The sequence below is a fragment of the Pangasianodon hypophthalmus genome, chromosome 7 (assembly GCF_027358585.1).
Source record: "Pangasianodon hypophthalmus isolate fPanHyp1 chromosome 7, fPanHyp1.pri, whole genome shotgun sequence".
NCBI classification, from domain to species: domain Eukaryota; kingdom Metazoa; phylum Chordata; class Actinopteri; order Siluriformes; family Pangasiidae; genus Pangasianodon; species Pangasianodon hypophthalmus.
The window spans coordinates 4,818,942-4,835,806 of NC_069716.1; the positions used below are offsets into that span (position 1 = coordinate 4,818,942).

Below are 16,865 nucleotides of genomic sequence, written 5' to 3' on the forward strand. Positions count from 1 at the left end.
CGAGCTGAATGTAGGCATTTCAGGCTCAGCCACCAACAAAGACTCCATTGTTTAGCTCCTGATTAAACTTGATATTTAAATTCCTATATTGTTTGCTGTTGTAATTCAGACCACATCTTACAAAACTTTTAGACATTTTTGCTTGTGTTGTGAAGCCTGACTGGTTTCGTTCTCCAAAATATTTCCTGCTTCTACATTTTGTTTCATCTCTAAATAAATGACCAAAAGGCTGCACAGGTTTCTGTTCCCTGTAATCCGATATTTCTTTCATTTCCTCAATCTTGCCTGTTCCCGGTGTTATCTGCACTTCATACGGAATAGTCCGCTGTCCAGATTCCACTTCTCTACAGAGGAAATCCACAGTCTGACCCAAGTGTGCGGCTTCTTAGAAGTCTTGGAGTGTTAATATATTACGTTCAGTGTGATGCAATCCTGCCCACTGTCTGATGAGTAGCTTTCTTCAAAGTATTGCTAGTCATCTCCTTTCTGCAGAAAATCTCCACGGAGTTTGTCGTGACACAACAGTGAAAGAAGCTGTCCACTTCCTGTTCTTTTTTTCTTTCCTGCATCTGATTCTCATGTATACTCAAACATACAGTATGTGCGAGGTGTCATATATTAAAGGAAGAAAGATGGTAGAGCTGTGTAGCTGTGTTAATTAATATTACATCCTTAAAGGAGTGTTAGGGATGATTTGGCAATTACGTCTCTAACAGTTAAGAAGATTTGAGAAAGATTTGAAAAAGATTTTAATTTTTTTTTCTTCTTGGGCATGACCTCCATTCCTGCCCATGTACATGAACTTATGGTGATACAACTAGAGTTAGCATGCTAACTAGTAGGGGTGTAACAATACACTCTGGTCACGATTTGATTCGATTCACGATACTGGCTTCACGATGCGATTCAATTTGATTCTCAGAATATTTTGAACAAAATTTGAATGAAGAAAAATTATGACTGTGAAGACTTTTTTAAATTTCTGAATCATAATGAAAAACAATGTGCATTTTTGTCTGTAACAACTACATAAACTACATAAAGAGGTTTAATATTGTAAACAAAATGTACCACAGGTTCACCACATCCTTAAAAATAAATAAATAAATTACAAAATTCTCCCCAAAATTTGATTGAATAAACAAAGTTTCTTCTGACCCGGGTAAAATGATTAATTGAAACATAATGTGCTTTGTTACAGTGTGTGAGGGATCAATTTAAGTGGAAATAAAGCTCCAAAGTCGGCTAAATTGCCGAATTGCACACCATCTTTCTCGGGCACCGCAGATCGCAGTAGTGCAGAGCTGGTGTCATTTAAAAGCTATTGAAGAGCACTTTTTAAAAGTTATAACCTGGTTTTATAGGTCAAAAACCCTGCCAGTGTTTATTCTGGTTTTACTGCTTTTCTTGTGATTTTTTTTTTTTTTTTCTTTTCAAAGCACACTTTTGCTCACAGGAGAATTATTGCTCAGGTGCTTGCCGATTTTAGACTGAGATGGAGGCGGAGTAAAGGGGACAGGTTTTCTCAGCCATATATTTGTGCTGAGGCCATGGCTTAAGCTATTATTTTTTTCATGTTCTACATATTTTTCCAGGTCAGTTGTAAAAGTATGCAATACAACTTGCACTTTTAAAGACTTTGATCAAATTTGGTCATTTCTTTTTAACCAGGACGTCGATTTCACCCACAGAGTAAAACCTGATTACTGAAACATGTTGAATTCAGGTCTTATGTGCAGTTGTTAAATTGTGTCAGTAATGAGTGGGGTGATCATGGGGTGATTGTACTCTTATAAGAAGAGTTGAATTTTTATGCTATACCATTATACCGTATATGCCTTTTATGCTACATGTCTCCAGAGAAAATTAACATATTTCTACATTATAATAAAATTTTGATGAATTTCTGCCTCTCTCACACGCTCTCTCACCCTCATATTCTCTCTCACGTGCTCTCTCATGTACTCTTTCTGTCTCTTTCTGTCTCTCTCTCTCTCTCTCCTTTCTCTATATATCTTTTTTTTAATGTTTCTCTCTCGTTCTCTCTCTCTCTCTGTCCCTTTGTCTCTCTCTCTCTCTTCTTCTCCTCTCATCTTCTTCTTTTCTCTGTCTCTCCTTGTCTGTGTGACTGTTTCTTTCTCTCTCTCTCTGTCCCTTTGTCTCTCTCTCTCTCTCTCTCTCTCTACTCTCCTCTTCTCCTCTCATCTTCTTCTTTTCTCTGTCTCTCCTTGTCTGTGTGACTGTTTCTCTCTCTCTCTCTCTGTCCCTTTGTCTCTCTCTCTCTCTCTCTCTCTCTCTATCTCTCCTCTTCTCCTCTCATCTTCTTCTTTTCTCTGTCTCTCCTTGTCTGTGTGACTGTCTCTCTCTCACTATATCTCTCTCCTCCTCTACTCCTCTTTTCTCTCTGTCTCTCCTTGTCTGTCTGTCTGTGTGTCTTTCTCAATTGTTTAATTTATTCCTCTTCTCTTGTGTCTTGTCTCTCTTTCCCAATTCTACAACTTTCTATATATATCTCTCTTTTTTTTATTTTGTCTTACTTTGCCTTTCTTGCTACTTTTCTATTTTACCAGCAGTTACTCATTCAATACATCCATCTAACACTTTCCAAATTTCCTCTCTCTCTCTCTCTCTCTCTCTCTCTCTCCCTCCCTCTCTCTCCCCCCTCTCTCTATGCAGTGTGTGGAGTAGAGTTTGAGAGGTCAGTGTTGAGTGAGTCGAGGTTAGACCCTCCCTCTCAGCCTGGCGGTAAGAAAGAGGCTGGCTGGAATGTTTGGCTCCAGTCCGTCATCACTAACGCCCGGTAGCATGAGCATGCACGCACATACTTGATCTCACACACACACACGTTCTGTGAGCACACGCTCCCATGACACGGAGGCAGTAGACTGAATAGATCGCTCCAAGAGCTGTGTTTGAGTTCGGGTGGATTTATGGAGTACACACAGGACGTTTGGGTTTATTTATTGTGAGAAATTCGACTTGGACTTTATGCACCAGGAAAATGCCTGGAACTGGAATTGGAAATATAGCTTTCTAGGAATACTGGATTGTGGAAATAATTCCTGAAGGAACTTTCTAGTAACTTGTCATCACTGAAGGTAACAGGTTTAAGAGTGAATGTGAATGTAGTGTACAAGAATTGGACTATATTTCACTTCTGTTTCTTTGAGAATTTGATTTCATTTGAATTCCAGTTTATACAAATCAGAACAAATTGGAATGCATGATTTGGATTTTGTTCAGTGTTAGTTGGATTTTGTTCAAATTTAATACAAATGAAATTGTAAGGAAAGATTAAAGAAACCTTAACCCCCACCCTTAATGATAACTTTAACCTTTGTAACCTTTACACACTTAATTTCATTTTTAAGAATTATTCCAAATTTGAACGTGTGAGATGATGATGGATTATCAGTTTCTAACCAGGTCGACTTAAATTATTATTAAATATCATTAAATATTAGTCAAATTTCAGTTTCTGTTCAGTAGAAAAATACACATGCATTACACTTAAAAATTGAATTGAATGAATTAAATTGTATTTTGCATCACTTAGAAATCAGATTGATATTTTTAATATTATTAATCTGTTTATATAAAGCTAGTATAGTGTATAAACAGGAATGATGAATAAACATGACTAGTTGAGCATGGATTTATATGACTGTATATATAAATTAAGTAATTTAGATGTAGTAAAGGTCATATATACAATAGATATCCTAAAATCTAAGTGAAATCCACAGTTCCTAGAGAAACAGGAGATCCTTCATTAGCTATATTAGGTGAAACCTATGTATATATACATATTTATTATATTATTTACTTTTAACAATTAGTATGACTGATATCTTAAGTTAGGGTGTGATAATCCTGCCGCTGGCAGCCCGTGGATTTCATCTTGTGCTAATAAAAGCCTGGAGGTGCTTTAGTTGTTCCCGAAAGGCATGCAGTGTATGTAGCGGTAAAGTGCCCTGCAGCTCAGCCCATCAATTTAACTATTTATTCTTCCCTGAAGTGTTGCAACAGAAGTGTTCTGTTATTACAATATCACCTTTTACCCCTAAACCCTTCCCTGGCTTTCACACCGCTCACGCTTACTTAACGTATAATAGATCTGTAATCTTTGCTCATTATGAATCGGAGAATTAGGAGGAAAAAACAGTGGAAAGAAGGTGACTCCCATACTTGAATGTGTGTGTGTGTGTGTGTGTGTGTGTGGGATTGTGGTTGTCAGTGTGTGTCGTCATCACTTCACATTCCAGACCCCCTGCTTGTTGTGTAATGTGGAATGAACGGGCCGGGCAGGTGGGCATCATGGGACATGTCTGTCATACGCTAAAAACGAAAAGAGTCAAATTTCATTTGGCTGGAACCAATCATGACTCAGTGTCTAATGAACACTATGGATGCGCAAATTCTATTACTAGAATTTATTCAATAATATATAAACTTCAAAGAACACTATAAAAGAGAATGTTTTTGATGAGCACTTGAGTAATATTTTTAATTACACTTGCTTAAAACACCTGCAGAAACTGTTTAGAGTTTATTTAATTACTAAATTTTCTTTTTAAAAAAGTAGTTTCACTAATAGTATAGTGATGGTTTGAATGATACACGCTTCTCTAGCCTGTACTTAGCACAATTAATTTGTTTACTCATAAATAAAACTCAATTTATTATTAGATTTTTTATAAACACTAATATAATACCTGCTTTTCGGTTGTATTAATTTCTAACATCTAATGAGCACTTGTTTTAACTGTACTAATATCTGGTATATTTTTCAAAATGGCTAGCACTCTAAGTGTGGAAATTAACTAGATAGGAAGTTCTGATGAATTTTAGTCAACTTGCACTTTCAGAGTTAGCACTAAGCCCTGCCGCTCTTCTATCGGTCTTCCAGCACATTCAGATTACATCAGGAAAATTCATACTTACAGCTTGAAAGCTTAGTGTGAATTTACTTGTTGAGTGTCAGTTAGAAATGTGTTTGGGTGTGTAACTGCTTTTTTCCCTCCCCATTATCTGTGTTGTTAACAGAAGACAGACGAAGTACAGTGTGCAGGGATGGGAAAAGAAAAAAAATGACAAAAACACACAGTTGCAATTATTGAGTCGACATGATGAACAGAAACACTTTGGATTTCTGATGTGAAGAAAAAATGAATGCAAATGCTAAAAACACACACTATTACACACACTAGATAGGTTTCATTAAAGGCTGGTGCCTGATAATATGATAAACCTATAAACCGTAGATAAAATATTGTCAGTGCTAGTATCAGTTATAGACAAATACCGAATACATCATTAGAGAGAGATTTTTGTTTCATAAAATAATAAAAAATAAAACATCACGAATATTTATCAGTCTTCTGATTTTCGAATTTTAGAAATGTTTAACCAAAAATGTCATTTACGTGCTAGCAAATTAGCTGTTTTTCAGACCTCATTGAAGGCATCGTCATGATTAATGTTAATGACTCAAATTCAGTCATGTGTTTGAGGGGGGAAAAATGATGTATTGTGTAATTTGTTTATGGTTAAACATCTTTCCTAGCAAATGGATGAGCATCTTAACAAGTTGTGACATTTCCTTTCTAAATAATGAGAGGTAGCTCTAATGGGATACACAAACATAATGCTATGAGGTATGTATGTATAATTTTTCCTCTAGGAGACATTAATTAAAAAATATAAAAATATCAAAATGTTGTTAATAGAAGTGAAACAACATCAGTAGGTTAACTGAAATATAGAGAGACCAGTTTTATTGCACACTCAGGATATCGCACTCTGTATTTATTTATTACATATCTGTATGTAAGTGTAATCATTGACAAGGTCCTACAGTCAAGATTACAGAATGAGACCCAGATGTGAGCGTGGACGTTTGTAACCATCAGACGTAAAGCTGTACCTTGAAGAAAGGCTTTACGGGATGAATGTTAATGAGGAATGATAGTGACTTTTTGTAGCTGCTAAAACACTAAATCATAACTTGTTTCATGGACGTTCTTCATCATTAAATGTAACGATGAACAGATAAAATGTATGACCTGTTGTTCTTTAACAAGACAAATGTGAAAATGTTGGCAAGTTGCCATGGTGTAAGTGAAAGAAAAGTTAAAATTCATTGACAATATGGTGAGGTTTTCTGTAAAGATATGTTTATTTAACATTTATGGACGTTTTCTGACTCGGGACAGAGGAGTTTTCCAGTTTCTTTGTAGGATGACAAGCTGCATTTTTTTTTATCTTTTGAAAACTTCAAGAGAAAGACAGAAGAGAGACTGGTGAGGGAATGACCTGCTATAATGTAAGTCAATACAGAAACTAACTTGTTAAATGTAAACAATGAACAGATTAAAAAAGTACATCTGTCATTTTTTAATTAATAAAATGTAATACTTGGTAAATTGAGGTGGTGTAAGAGGAATAAAACACTTCAGAATGTTCTCTTATTGGAAAATGATCAACTTTGGGTTGATAACAGTAACGCTTCATGAGGGACTGCATCACACCAACCTGACATTAATTATTTTCTTATAACAACATAACAGCACTTTATCCCCAAAGTGTTTTATCCTTTAAATATACAAGTATATGAGTGCTTAAGCCACTTTTTATTTGTTTTTATTTCTGGTTTCTTCCTGAACAAGCAGATTGTTCTGTTGAAAACACTATCCATGCTTTCTATTAAAGCCTGGATGAGTAGAGCTAAAGACACTCATTGGTCAGGTCAATACGGAATTCGGTTGAGTTAGCACTGTGGTTGAGTTAACACTTCGCCCCCACCGAAAATGTGTGTGTGGGCTCTGGACTTTTGTGCTCTTGGTCAGCTTTTTCCTGTAAAAGAAAAGTGCCATGCCAGCAGTGTTGTTGCTTAAACCAAAGAGCAAAACAGGACAATGACAAAAAATGGTTACTATTACTAACAGTTCTAAGTTAAAATGGAGAATCAACACAAATGCTTACACAGCCAGAGATTCTCATATCTGACGGGTAGCAGTGTGTGTTAATTAAGGAATAAAACACTTGGGAGCATGCTGGTATAGGAAAATAATCCATCTGATGTGAACAGAATTACTGTTACCACCCTGAAGTTTATTATTTTCCAATAACAGCATGTGCTGAAGTTTTATTCCTCTTATACCACGGCAATTTCACAGTTGTTTCCCTCACTAGCCTCGCTTTTTTTCTCACTTGATGTTAATAAAATAAAAAAACGCAGCTTGTCATGTTACCGAGAAACCCAAAAGAACAAAATCCTCTGTACTGAAGACTGTCCCATGGTGGAAAACCTACTGATTGTTACAAAGTGTTGACACTGGAGACTCCTTCCTTAAATGTTAAATAAACATCGCCTTACAGAAAGCTCCATGGCAACAGTAGAATCCTGTTACTATAGAAACGATAACCTACTAGAACAAACATATTAACATAAACCTATATATCATTTATATTCCTGTTGGAACTACTTTCCAAGCTTTTATAGAAGATTAATCCTTACCTTCTGATCCGAGAATTCAGCAGCGCTGTGGTATAATTAGCTCTACAGATGGGGTATTATACTGCGCTAGTGTGTTAGTGTTTGTATATATGTTTACCACACCCTGTATTTGCGGCTTCCCTCCTTATTTCCACTGTGGCGTTTTCTATAGCGTCTCTCAGACACCCCCAGTGTGCAGCACTGTACTCCATTCATGAACTGTGATGTTGGCTGGTAGACTTTTCCAGTCTTGGGGTCAGTGGAATCTTACAGGGAAGATCAGGAACACTGTAATGTGCCACTCTTGTGTGTGTGTGTGTGTGTGTGTGTGTGTGTGTGTTCATTTCCCAGGGTTGGAGTCTAGGACCACTTTCTTTTCCACAGGAACTTGGGCTACTTCCATAATGAACACATGGTCCACATACTGGTTTTAATCTGTATATCACTGTTTTTTTTCCCTAGTTTTGGGAAGCGTTCTGCTGGGAGTTTACGTCGCGGATGTGAGTGTATCGTTCTGGAGCCGTCCGAAATGATTGTGGTGAGTCTTGAGAACACTGATATTCAATATTCTGTACACTTTTACTTGCTCTGAGACTGATTAGTGAGACAACTTAATGTAATATATATATATATATATATATATATATATATATATATATATATATATATATAAAATGTAAAATGTGTGTGTGTGTATACGCACGTATATATAGAGCTAAATGGCCGGTCATCTGGCTCACATTGTGATAGACTGCAGTGTGAACACAAACTGTCTTTAAATGAGGCTGAAATTAGTGAGAAGGTCCTTACCCACAGGATACAACACCAGATTATTCATATATATATCTAACACATAATATATACATATATATATATATATATATGTATGTATATATATATATATATACATATATATATATATATATATATATATATATATATATATATATATATATATATATATATATCTCAAATAACATTGCTTAAATAATGTTTGATACTTGAATTGCAAAATTCCAAATACAACATTCTTTACCGTCATTTTTACGATCCTATCCTTGGCTGAGGAAAAATAGAAAAAAGAAGGAAGCACAAAAAATAATTTCTGATCATCCTACTCATGCCATGTTGACAGTCGGCAGATTTCCTACACTCCATCCAGCTATCTAGATTGTTTGTGTAATGCATAGAGAAAAGGAGTGCAAACACTTTGTGTACAGAATACAGGCTTCATATCTGGCATCTCCCTCATGCATGCGTGAAAGTAAAAACCTCTCGTGTCATATTTGTTGCGTCACACAGGATCCCGGTCCCAGTACCCTTTTCTAGTTCCAACCAGGTGCCCTGTGAACCTTCTGACAAGCAAAAATAAAACCCACCAACAACAGAGCATTCATATCTGTATTTGTATTTGTTTAGAACACATTATCTGTTAATCCTGAATTAAGAGCTTTTCTCTCGTCTCTGTTGATCAGAGTGACTCTGATCTACTCTAGCATCTGTTGGCTCATGTACACACAATAAAAAAAGTTGGCACTCCAAGTGTGTTCAGCTGTGTAGTTCATGTTGAAATGAGGCTGCTGTTGTGTTACAACTAAACTGGGAGAAAACTGGGTTTAAAAGAAAAATTGAGAGGCTTGTTGCATTTGTATTAGACAGTTGCAGAGACAGATGCTCTTCATCAACAAGAAGCCAATATCATTACCGAGCAATTCCACCAATGCAATGCAGTCAAGCACGTTTTTATCTGCTTTATTCATTCAGCTCAGGACTAGGCACGTGCACATGGTTATATACAGATTCGGCTAATCTCCAAGTCAGTGCATCGTTCCCTTCAGCTGCATTTGGTGCTGGAGGAGTTCCTGCTGTGTTATTATTGGCTGTTGTGGCTCTGTAATTATGATCCCATGCAGGATATGGACACTGCACTCACTCTCGCTCAATATATTCCCACTGCTCGGCGCTCGGCGGCGTTGCCATAGCAGCAGTTGGTAAGGTAGCGAGAGATTTGATGTGTAATCCCAACGGTGGAGGGAGTGTGAAATGGGAGGCTGCAGTGAAAGTACAGATGAAGAGGAGAGTGTGTGTATGTGTGTGAGAGAGAGAGACAGAGAGCAGGAGATGGAGACATTGCAAATGTATTAATCTCATTTCCCTCAGAGTGGTGTAAGGTCACTCCGGCTACTACTTCCTGCATAGAAATCTCAGATCATGGTCTCAATGCTTCCTAGCTACATCTAAATACAAGTTTATTGCAAAATGATGTGCATTTATTCCCCAAGTGATGCAGATGTTGTAGTATTATTAAGACATAGAGTAGCGTAATGATATGGAAGAGGCATAGCACACATAATAGCCTGACCTTTGCCCTTTAAGCACATGTCCACTACACCTGCACTTCAAGAAGGATAGAAAGCACCCTCCCTGTTTTTTTTCCTCTCTCCTCTATATTTGACGTAGACTTTTGAGTCTTAGCACACACACACACACTCTTACAGACAGGCTTACACACCCACTGCTATTTTTACGCAGTGCAAGAGATGGGGATGGGAGGGGGAAAGACAGAGAGGGAGAGAGCAAGAGAATCACTCGTCTCTCTGTTCCTCTGGCAGGTGGACTATATGGATGAGAATGAGGAGTATTTTCAGCGCCAGGCTTCGCATCGTCAGTCCCGGAGGAGATTCCGCAAAATCAACCAGAAGGGTGAAAGGCAGACCATCATCGACACGGTGGAGCCGTACCAAGCGGGCAAGCCGCCCATAACCCGCGGGTACCACACGGTGAGTACTACACAACTTTGTACACTCGCTGTGTGTGCTCGCTTTGTGTTGCTTTGGCTTCTGGACATCGTGATGTGTGTTATTGCATTTAATATTGATCGAGATATTATCTGTGGGTATCACAGCTTAATTGCTTTCATGTTTCACTATTAACCTCCATCTCCATCTCCTTTCCTATATTTAGATTTCTCTGTATTTACCTATGCATATACATTTGCATACTTACTTAGTTGTTCTTTTATATGTACAGTGCTCTATTTCCACCAAATCATTGTAGCACATTTCTATTAGAAGCATTTTTCTTTTCTTTTTTCTATTTTTTTTAAGTAGGATATTTTGATTGTCTGCCAATGGTATTTAGCAAAAACTGCTGAAGCGGCAATTAAAGTGGATAGTTTATCTGGAGAAATGTTGAGATAAGAGATTCTCTAAGTTTATGACATTTTTCAAAAACCCTATTTAGGTCCAACATTTTTTGACATACCCAGGCCAGTTGTGTACATTTCAGAATAAAATGGCCCTTCAAAGACAGCAGAATGATTTCAGGATCAATTTGACACCATCTGTTTGCTGAGGTGTAAGATTACAAAAAAAAACAACAACAACAATGTATAGTAAACACAATCTATTTGAAAAAAAAAAAAGCTAGCACTCCTAGCTTAAAGTCTAGTTAGGTCCTTTCATAGTTATATAATTGATTTTTATCCACAGTTCAGATAACTATTTTAGGTTGATTACATTTCTAGGAAATTTAAAAAACATAAAAATATTACCCAGTGTTTTAATCTCTCTAACACATTAACAGCTCTCAAACATCCATTCATTAGAATTTTAAAGTGAAGCAGAAAACCTTTATCTGTTGGGTAGAATTTTAGCATATAAATCAAAAAGACAGGAAGTCTGACAGAAACATGAGGAAAAATAATAGCATTCACATGATAAAATGCTTTTCCATTGTTAGTCAACAACATTTAGTCAGTTACTCGGCTGAGGCAACACATTTTCACTCAAAAACCCAAATTAGGTCCAACGGTTTTTGGCAAACACGGGATAGTAGTGTTTCATTTCAGAATGAGAATGGCTCCTTAAAGAATCAGGAACAGTTTTAGGATTAATTTGACACCATGTGTTTGCTGAAGTGTTAATTTTATATATATATATAAAAACAAAAACAAATACAGTGCAGTAAATATAAAAATGACTAGCTAAGCTAGCTAAATAATAACAAGCTAACACAAAGTCTAGTTAGTTTTTTGTCATTGTTGTATCATTGATTATTATTTATAGTTCAGGTAACTATTTTAGGTTAATAACATTTCCAGAAAATTTAGGAATACAAACATTTACCTGGTATTTTTAATGTCTTTGTTTCTATCCATTGAATGAATGTGTTTCTATCCATTCATTAGCATTCTGATGGGTGGTTTATGTGAGGAAATTTAGAACTAAAATCAGAAAGACAGGAACTCTGACAGAAGTATACGGAAAAATAATAACATTCACATGATAAAATGCTTTTCAGTTGTTACCCAATGACATTTAGTCACTTACTTGGTGGAGGTAACAGATTTTCTAAGTTAGCAAGCCCTCAAAAACCCAAATTAGGTTCAACGTTTTTTTGGCAAGCACAGGCACAGGTCGGCTGTGTACATTTGGGAATGAAATGGCTCTTCACGGAATTAGGAATGATTTCAGGATCAATTTGACACCATCTGGTAGATTTTCAGGGAAAAAAAATACACATGTATAGCTTAGAAAAAAAGCTAGCATAGCCAGCTGTGTAATAGCAAGCTAGCTCAAAGTCTAGTTAGATTTTTTTTTTTTTTTTTTTTTTTTTTTTTAATGTAATGTAACATTGTTGTAGGTGAATTACATTTCTAGAAAAATTAATACAGAGTCCATGATTTTAGTGTCTCCAATGTGTTAATATCCACTCAATAGCATTTTAAAGTGAAGTAGTTTTATCTGTTAGGTCATTCATGTGAGGAACTATAGCATATTAATCAGAAAGACAGAAAAATCTGACAGAAACATGGGGAAAAATAACAACATTCACATGATAAAATGCTTTTACATTGTTAATCAGTGTTATTATTCAGTTTCCTGGTTCATGCTAGTCTCCTGTAGCTACTCGGCTAAGCTTGCTGTTTCTTTGATCTTTGCTTTGTCTTCCCAGTTGTACATCACCTCACACCTTCATCTTTATCTGTGTGTCGTCTTTATTCCTCCATCTTCCTTCTCTTCCTCCTTCTTTTACTTATGTTTCTGTGTCTATTATTTGCTACATTTCCTGTCAGCTTCTTTGTTTTCATCTCCCCATGCTAGCAAACTGGAGTTGCCATTACCATACTTAGCTTTGCTGATTTCCTTTCATTTCTTGCCTCTTTAGTTATTGTGCCTCCATAGCTCAGTTTCTCTTCATATTTTGCTCTTTACTTTTTGCTTATTTTATGTGAGACCCAAGTGCTAACCTTATTAGTTGTTTGTCGTGATAGTAAGTTGTTTCTTTTATGTTTGTTGACCTTTTACCTGTGTGACATGCTAGCTTTTGTATTCACTCTCTGTAGGAGTCCTAGCTGTTGTGTCTGTCTATTCTCAGTAGGTCCATGTTGTGCTGGCTAAAGGCGTCTGTGGCAGCAGTTTCTCCTCTCAATTCCCACTGTGTTCAGTGTGGCTTGTTCAAGTGTGATGCACTGTGCTGCTTTGGATGTGTGTGTGTGGTGTGTGTGTCTGTGTGATAATTGGTGTGGCGATGTGTGCACATCACTAAGCTTCAGCTTGGTGCAGGGAATATAGATAGGGATTGCGGGAGAAGCCTTCCATGTTGATTAATCCTCTGTAGGTAGCAAAGCCCCATAACACATCCGCTTCACAACCAACATTTGGGATTTAGTGGAGGTACGGATAGTTATAAAGGTTTCCTACCGTTTTCTGCAAAGCTAGAGGATGAAGCAAGAACATCACTGCAGTCTAGTCAGAAGGCAGCTGTCTAGGTAGACAGCATTCCCATTTGGAAGGCAGCTACTTTCTGAAATTCTTTACGTTGGCTCCATTTGTAGACAACTCCATAATTTCCTTTACAAGACGATAGTTTCCTGAAAGTTTCAGCATGTGTGTTTGAGTAGTTTGTTTTTAAATCTAATTGAATAATTGAATTGTACTGTAGCTATCTAACAGCCGTATCTGTATTTGTAGCTTGCCAGAAACCATTTCAATGGCTAAAAGGAATAAGCTATTTAGTATTTTAGTAAGCTATTAATAAGCTATTCATCATGCTAGTTAGTCTTAGTTAGCAAGCTACAATATTCAGTGAAATGTAGTTCAGTTTTCTTCAGCATCAGAAAAAACTTCCTGTACACTTTAAAAAATATATTTTTACATCAAGCACCCTACCATGAAGGTTCTTTTGTTTTTTTCCCCCTCTGTGTGAACCATTAAGGTTCCATCTGTAGTACCTTACACTGACGATATCCCGTTTAAGAAAAAAAAAAAGCAGAACTTCCTTAGAAATATAGAAATGTTAAACATCCAAAGAACCATTTAGAAGTCTACACTCTTTTTCTAAGGATGTAATTTGGGATCCATCCTGAGGTAATTCAGAATAGTGAATGAACCATCACTCACATGATCACTGTCAATTGTGTAGCTTGCTAAAAGCTTCCTCCAAGAGGGTTTCTTCCCATTAAGAAGCAAAAACCCATCAAATATCAATGAACACAGAGAATTCATTTCAGTCTTTGGTTCCATTGGAGCACTAAGAAGCTTGACTATTGCTCCACTGGACCACACTGATGCTGGAGAAAAGTGCCAGCTAAGCCACCCTTTAATGTGTATGTTTTGCTTACAGGTCATGTTTTTTTTCAGCGGTTTCCTGCAGTTGTGGTATGCACATCTGAAATGAGAACTGCTTTAGGCACATTCCTTTATTTTTCCCCCCACTCTCCGATTCAGTTCCCCGAATTCCTATCGTTCCCAAAGGAAAAGCTCCAATGTTCCCTCACTTATCTGAGTAGACTTTGCTCCCATACACAGGAAAACGCCTCATGTCCTTTAGCTCTGGCCTAGCATCAGAAACGAGGAGGCCAACTTTCTCACGACTCCGGCACGTTTTGACCCAAACTGCTCCCTGTTTTGAAACATCTGTGGGAAGAGAATGGCAGCGTAATGGTGTGTTCCCAAACAAAGATCACATGCTTTTTCCACAGCCTTCCATGTGAAGTAACTATAAATGACTGGGTGGCGTTTTGACAGGCGTTTTTGTGTTCATCTCTCTGAGTTTGAGTTTCGTCCTTCTTTGTAGAAGCTCCAGGAAGTCATTGCGAAAACTCCTTCAGAGAAAATTATTTGCATCAAAAGTGCTTCATAAGCTTGTAGAATATAGCATCATTTGACTTTATGACTGTTTATTCTGGCCATTGTATTTCAAGCTAAATCTGAGGTCTCTTTTCCAGCACTAAAACAAAAGTACCACTTTACAAGTGGTTTATTGCTTCATAACCTTCTGGAATCATTATCTTTTAATGCTTTCATCAATTGGTAGATGCTTTTATCCAAAGCAGAACATAAGCGAGGAAGATTACAGTCTAAGACCTTTGCTTAAGGGTTCAGCAGTATTTTTGTGGCAGTCCTGGGATTTGAACTTTTCAGACACTACCACAGAACCTTAAACATGTAGGTACCACTTCATTATACTTTCCGTGTTTAAATATACAGCTTGGTCTTACCAGCTAATAGGTGCCAGAACACTGAGCTGGTCAAACTGGTAGATTATCTTTGCTGGTTGGTAAGTTTATTTTCCAAATTCCTTTTCTTGATCAAAGAAATGCCTGAGTTTTACTTCTTGCCTTACTGTTCTTTTTATTTATAATTTGTCTGTGGTGAAGTATTAGTAATGGTAATTTACCATAATTTGACCATCTGGGCCTGTGTTTTGGTAGCTGGTAGCTGGTCAGATTAAGGTGGATATTTCAACAGGGGTGTCAACATGAAACAAATAATTTCTCTTTATTTTAAAATAAAAGAAGTTATGTATACAACAGGTTTTCCTTTCTACAAATGATTCATGTATAACCTCTTTCAAAAACTAGAGCAGCTAACCATCCAGACAACCCATGGAGAACCAATTGTACATAATGCACCAATGTTAATCCATCATTAAGTCACAATATCAATATCAAGAAATTTGTAGTTTGAGTACCTTTTCAAAATTGCCCTGACCAGAGTAAGACTGGAAGAAAACAGTGCCATTTTGGTGCATTTATCATTTTGTCAGTAGCTAGATCTGCTTCTGACCTCGTGCAATACAGCTAACTACATATAAGATACAGTATCTAATACAGTCTTCTGGCAGACTGTATATCACTTCCTCTTATACATGGATCAGGAAGTTTTACAAACCTGAAACCACTAAGACAGTATGTGCTATTGGGCAATAAAGCAAATTCCACCATAGTTTAAATTTAACAATGGTTCGCTTGTGAAATTTATTCACAGCGCCAGATGTTGTGGCAAGTGTTATTGAAATGAATTTAATTTAGCTAACCAAAGCTAGCTCAATAACTAATGACTCTTTGACCAGAATTTCTGAGAAATCTGCAAAGAGATGCTCCATTATGCTGCTTCTCACTTGATCACCAGAAGCTGTGCTTGGACCCCTCTCTTGCTTTTAGCATGTGGAGCAAGATGACATTCAGAAATACATGGACAAAAAGTGCAGATTTTACTGGGACCCTTGGATATTACAGCATCCTTTTGGAGCAATCAGCTTCAATTTTGCTTTAATTGGTGAAGTAACAGTATTAAGTTGTGGCGGATATGAGGTGAATACGTTCGTTATTCGATTGAGAGGAACATTGTTTTGAGAGGAATATGCTAGCCAGCTTACACATAGTGCCTTGTGTTGGGCTCAAAATCAGCACCATTACATTCTCTCGGTCTCACTCCAAGCCAATCAGTGTTGATTGTTCAGAATCTGTAGTGAACAGCATAGTGGCACCATTTTGAGCCAGGATTTCTGGGTAATTTAGTTCAGCTTCATGCTACCTAAATCACCCGTGCCTGTTTATATTTTGGGTTTGGCTCAGCCTCGCTTTTTTTTTTGTCTGTGCTTCATGTTTCATGGTTTTGTGTGTGTGTGTGTGTGTCCTGCGCCGCCCTCTGCTGTCCCAATACACCCACATCTGACGGTGCTAGCCGAGCCTTTCTGAGGAGTGTGTCCCTCGCCTCATGCCGTAGTATGACTTGCAAAGTGCCTTCCAGCATCTGTGTGTGTATGTGTGTGTGTGTATGTGCGTGTATTTGCTGAATAACACTCTCTCCTGCTTATAACCGCCGTCTTCTCTGCTTCTCTCCTCCGCTCTCATCTCGTTCTGGCTCCTCCTCAGGAATGCGTTAAAGCTCAGGTATTGTACTTATTCCCTGTTTCTCTGTAAGTGTGTGTGTGTGTCTGTGTAAGTGTGTGTGTGTGTGTGTGTGTGTGTGTGAGAGAGAGAGAGGAAGAGAGAAAGCGAGCGCACCTGCGCTTGCCTGCTGTGCTGTATATGATTGTCTGGTAGTGACATTCTCAAGGTAATTTGTGCATTTATGAC

At 37.4% G+C, this 16,865-nt stretch overlaps 1 protein-coding gene across 8 annotated transcripts in view; it reads left to right on the forward strand.

Annotated features, from left to right (window-relative positions):
- rapgef2b (Rap guanine nucleotide exchange factor 2b) overlaps positions 1 to 16,865 on the forward strand; it is a 120,732-nt gene that overhangs the window by 50,769 nt on the left and 53,098 nt on the right. For 5 of the 8 annotated variants that reach the window (XM_034305818.2, XM_034305817.2, XM_034305823.2 and 2 more), the window contains exons 5-7: positions 7,961 to 8,036; positions 10,111 to 10,278; positions 16,662 to 16,679. In XM_034305818.2, coding sequence (XP_034161709.1) covers positions 7,961 to 8,036; positions 10,111 to 10,278; positions 16,662 to 16,679 — 262 coding nt within the window. Of the gene's footprint in view, positions 1 to 2,747; positions 3,099 to 7,960; positions 8,037 to 10,110; positions 10,279 to 16,661; positions 16,680 to 16,865 lie in introns of those variants that run through there. The other 3 variants (XM_034305820.2, XM_034305822.2, XM_034305824.2) reach the window with 2 other exon arrangements.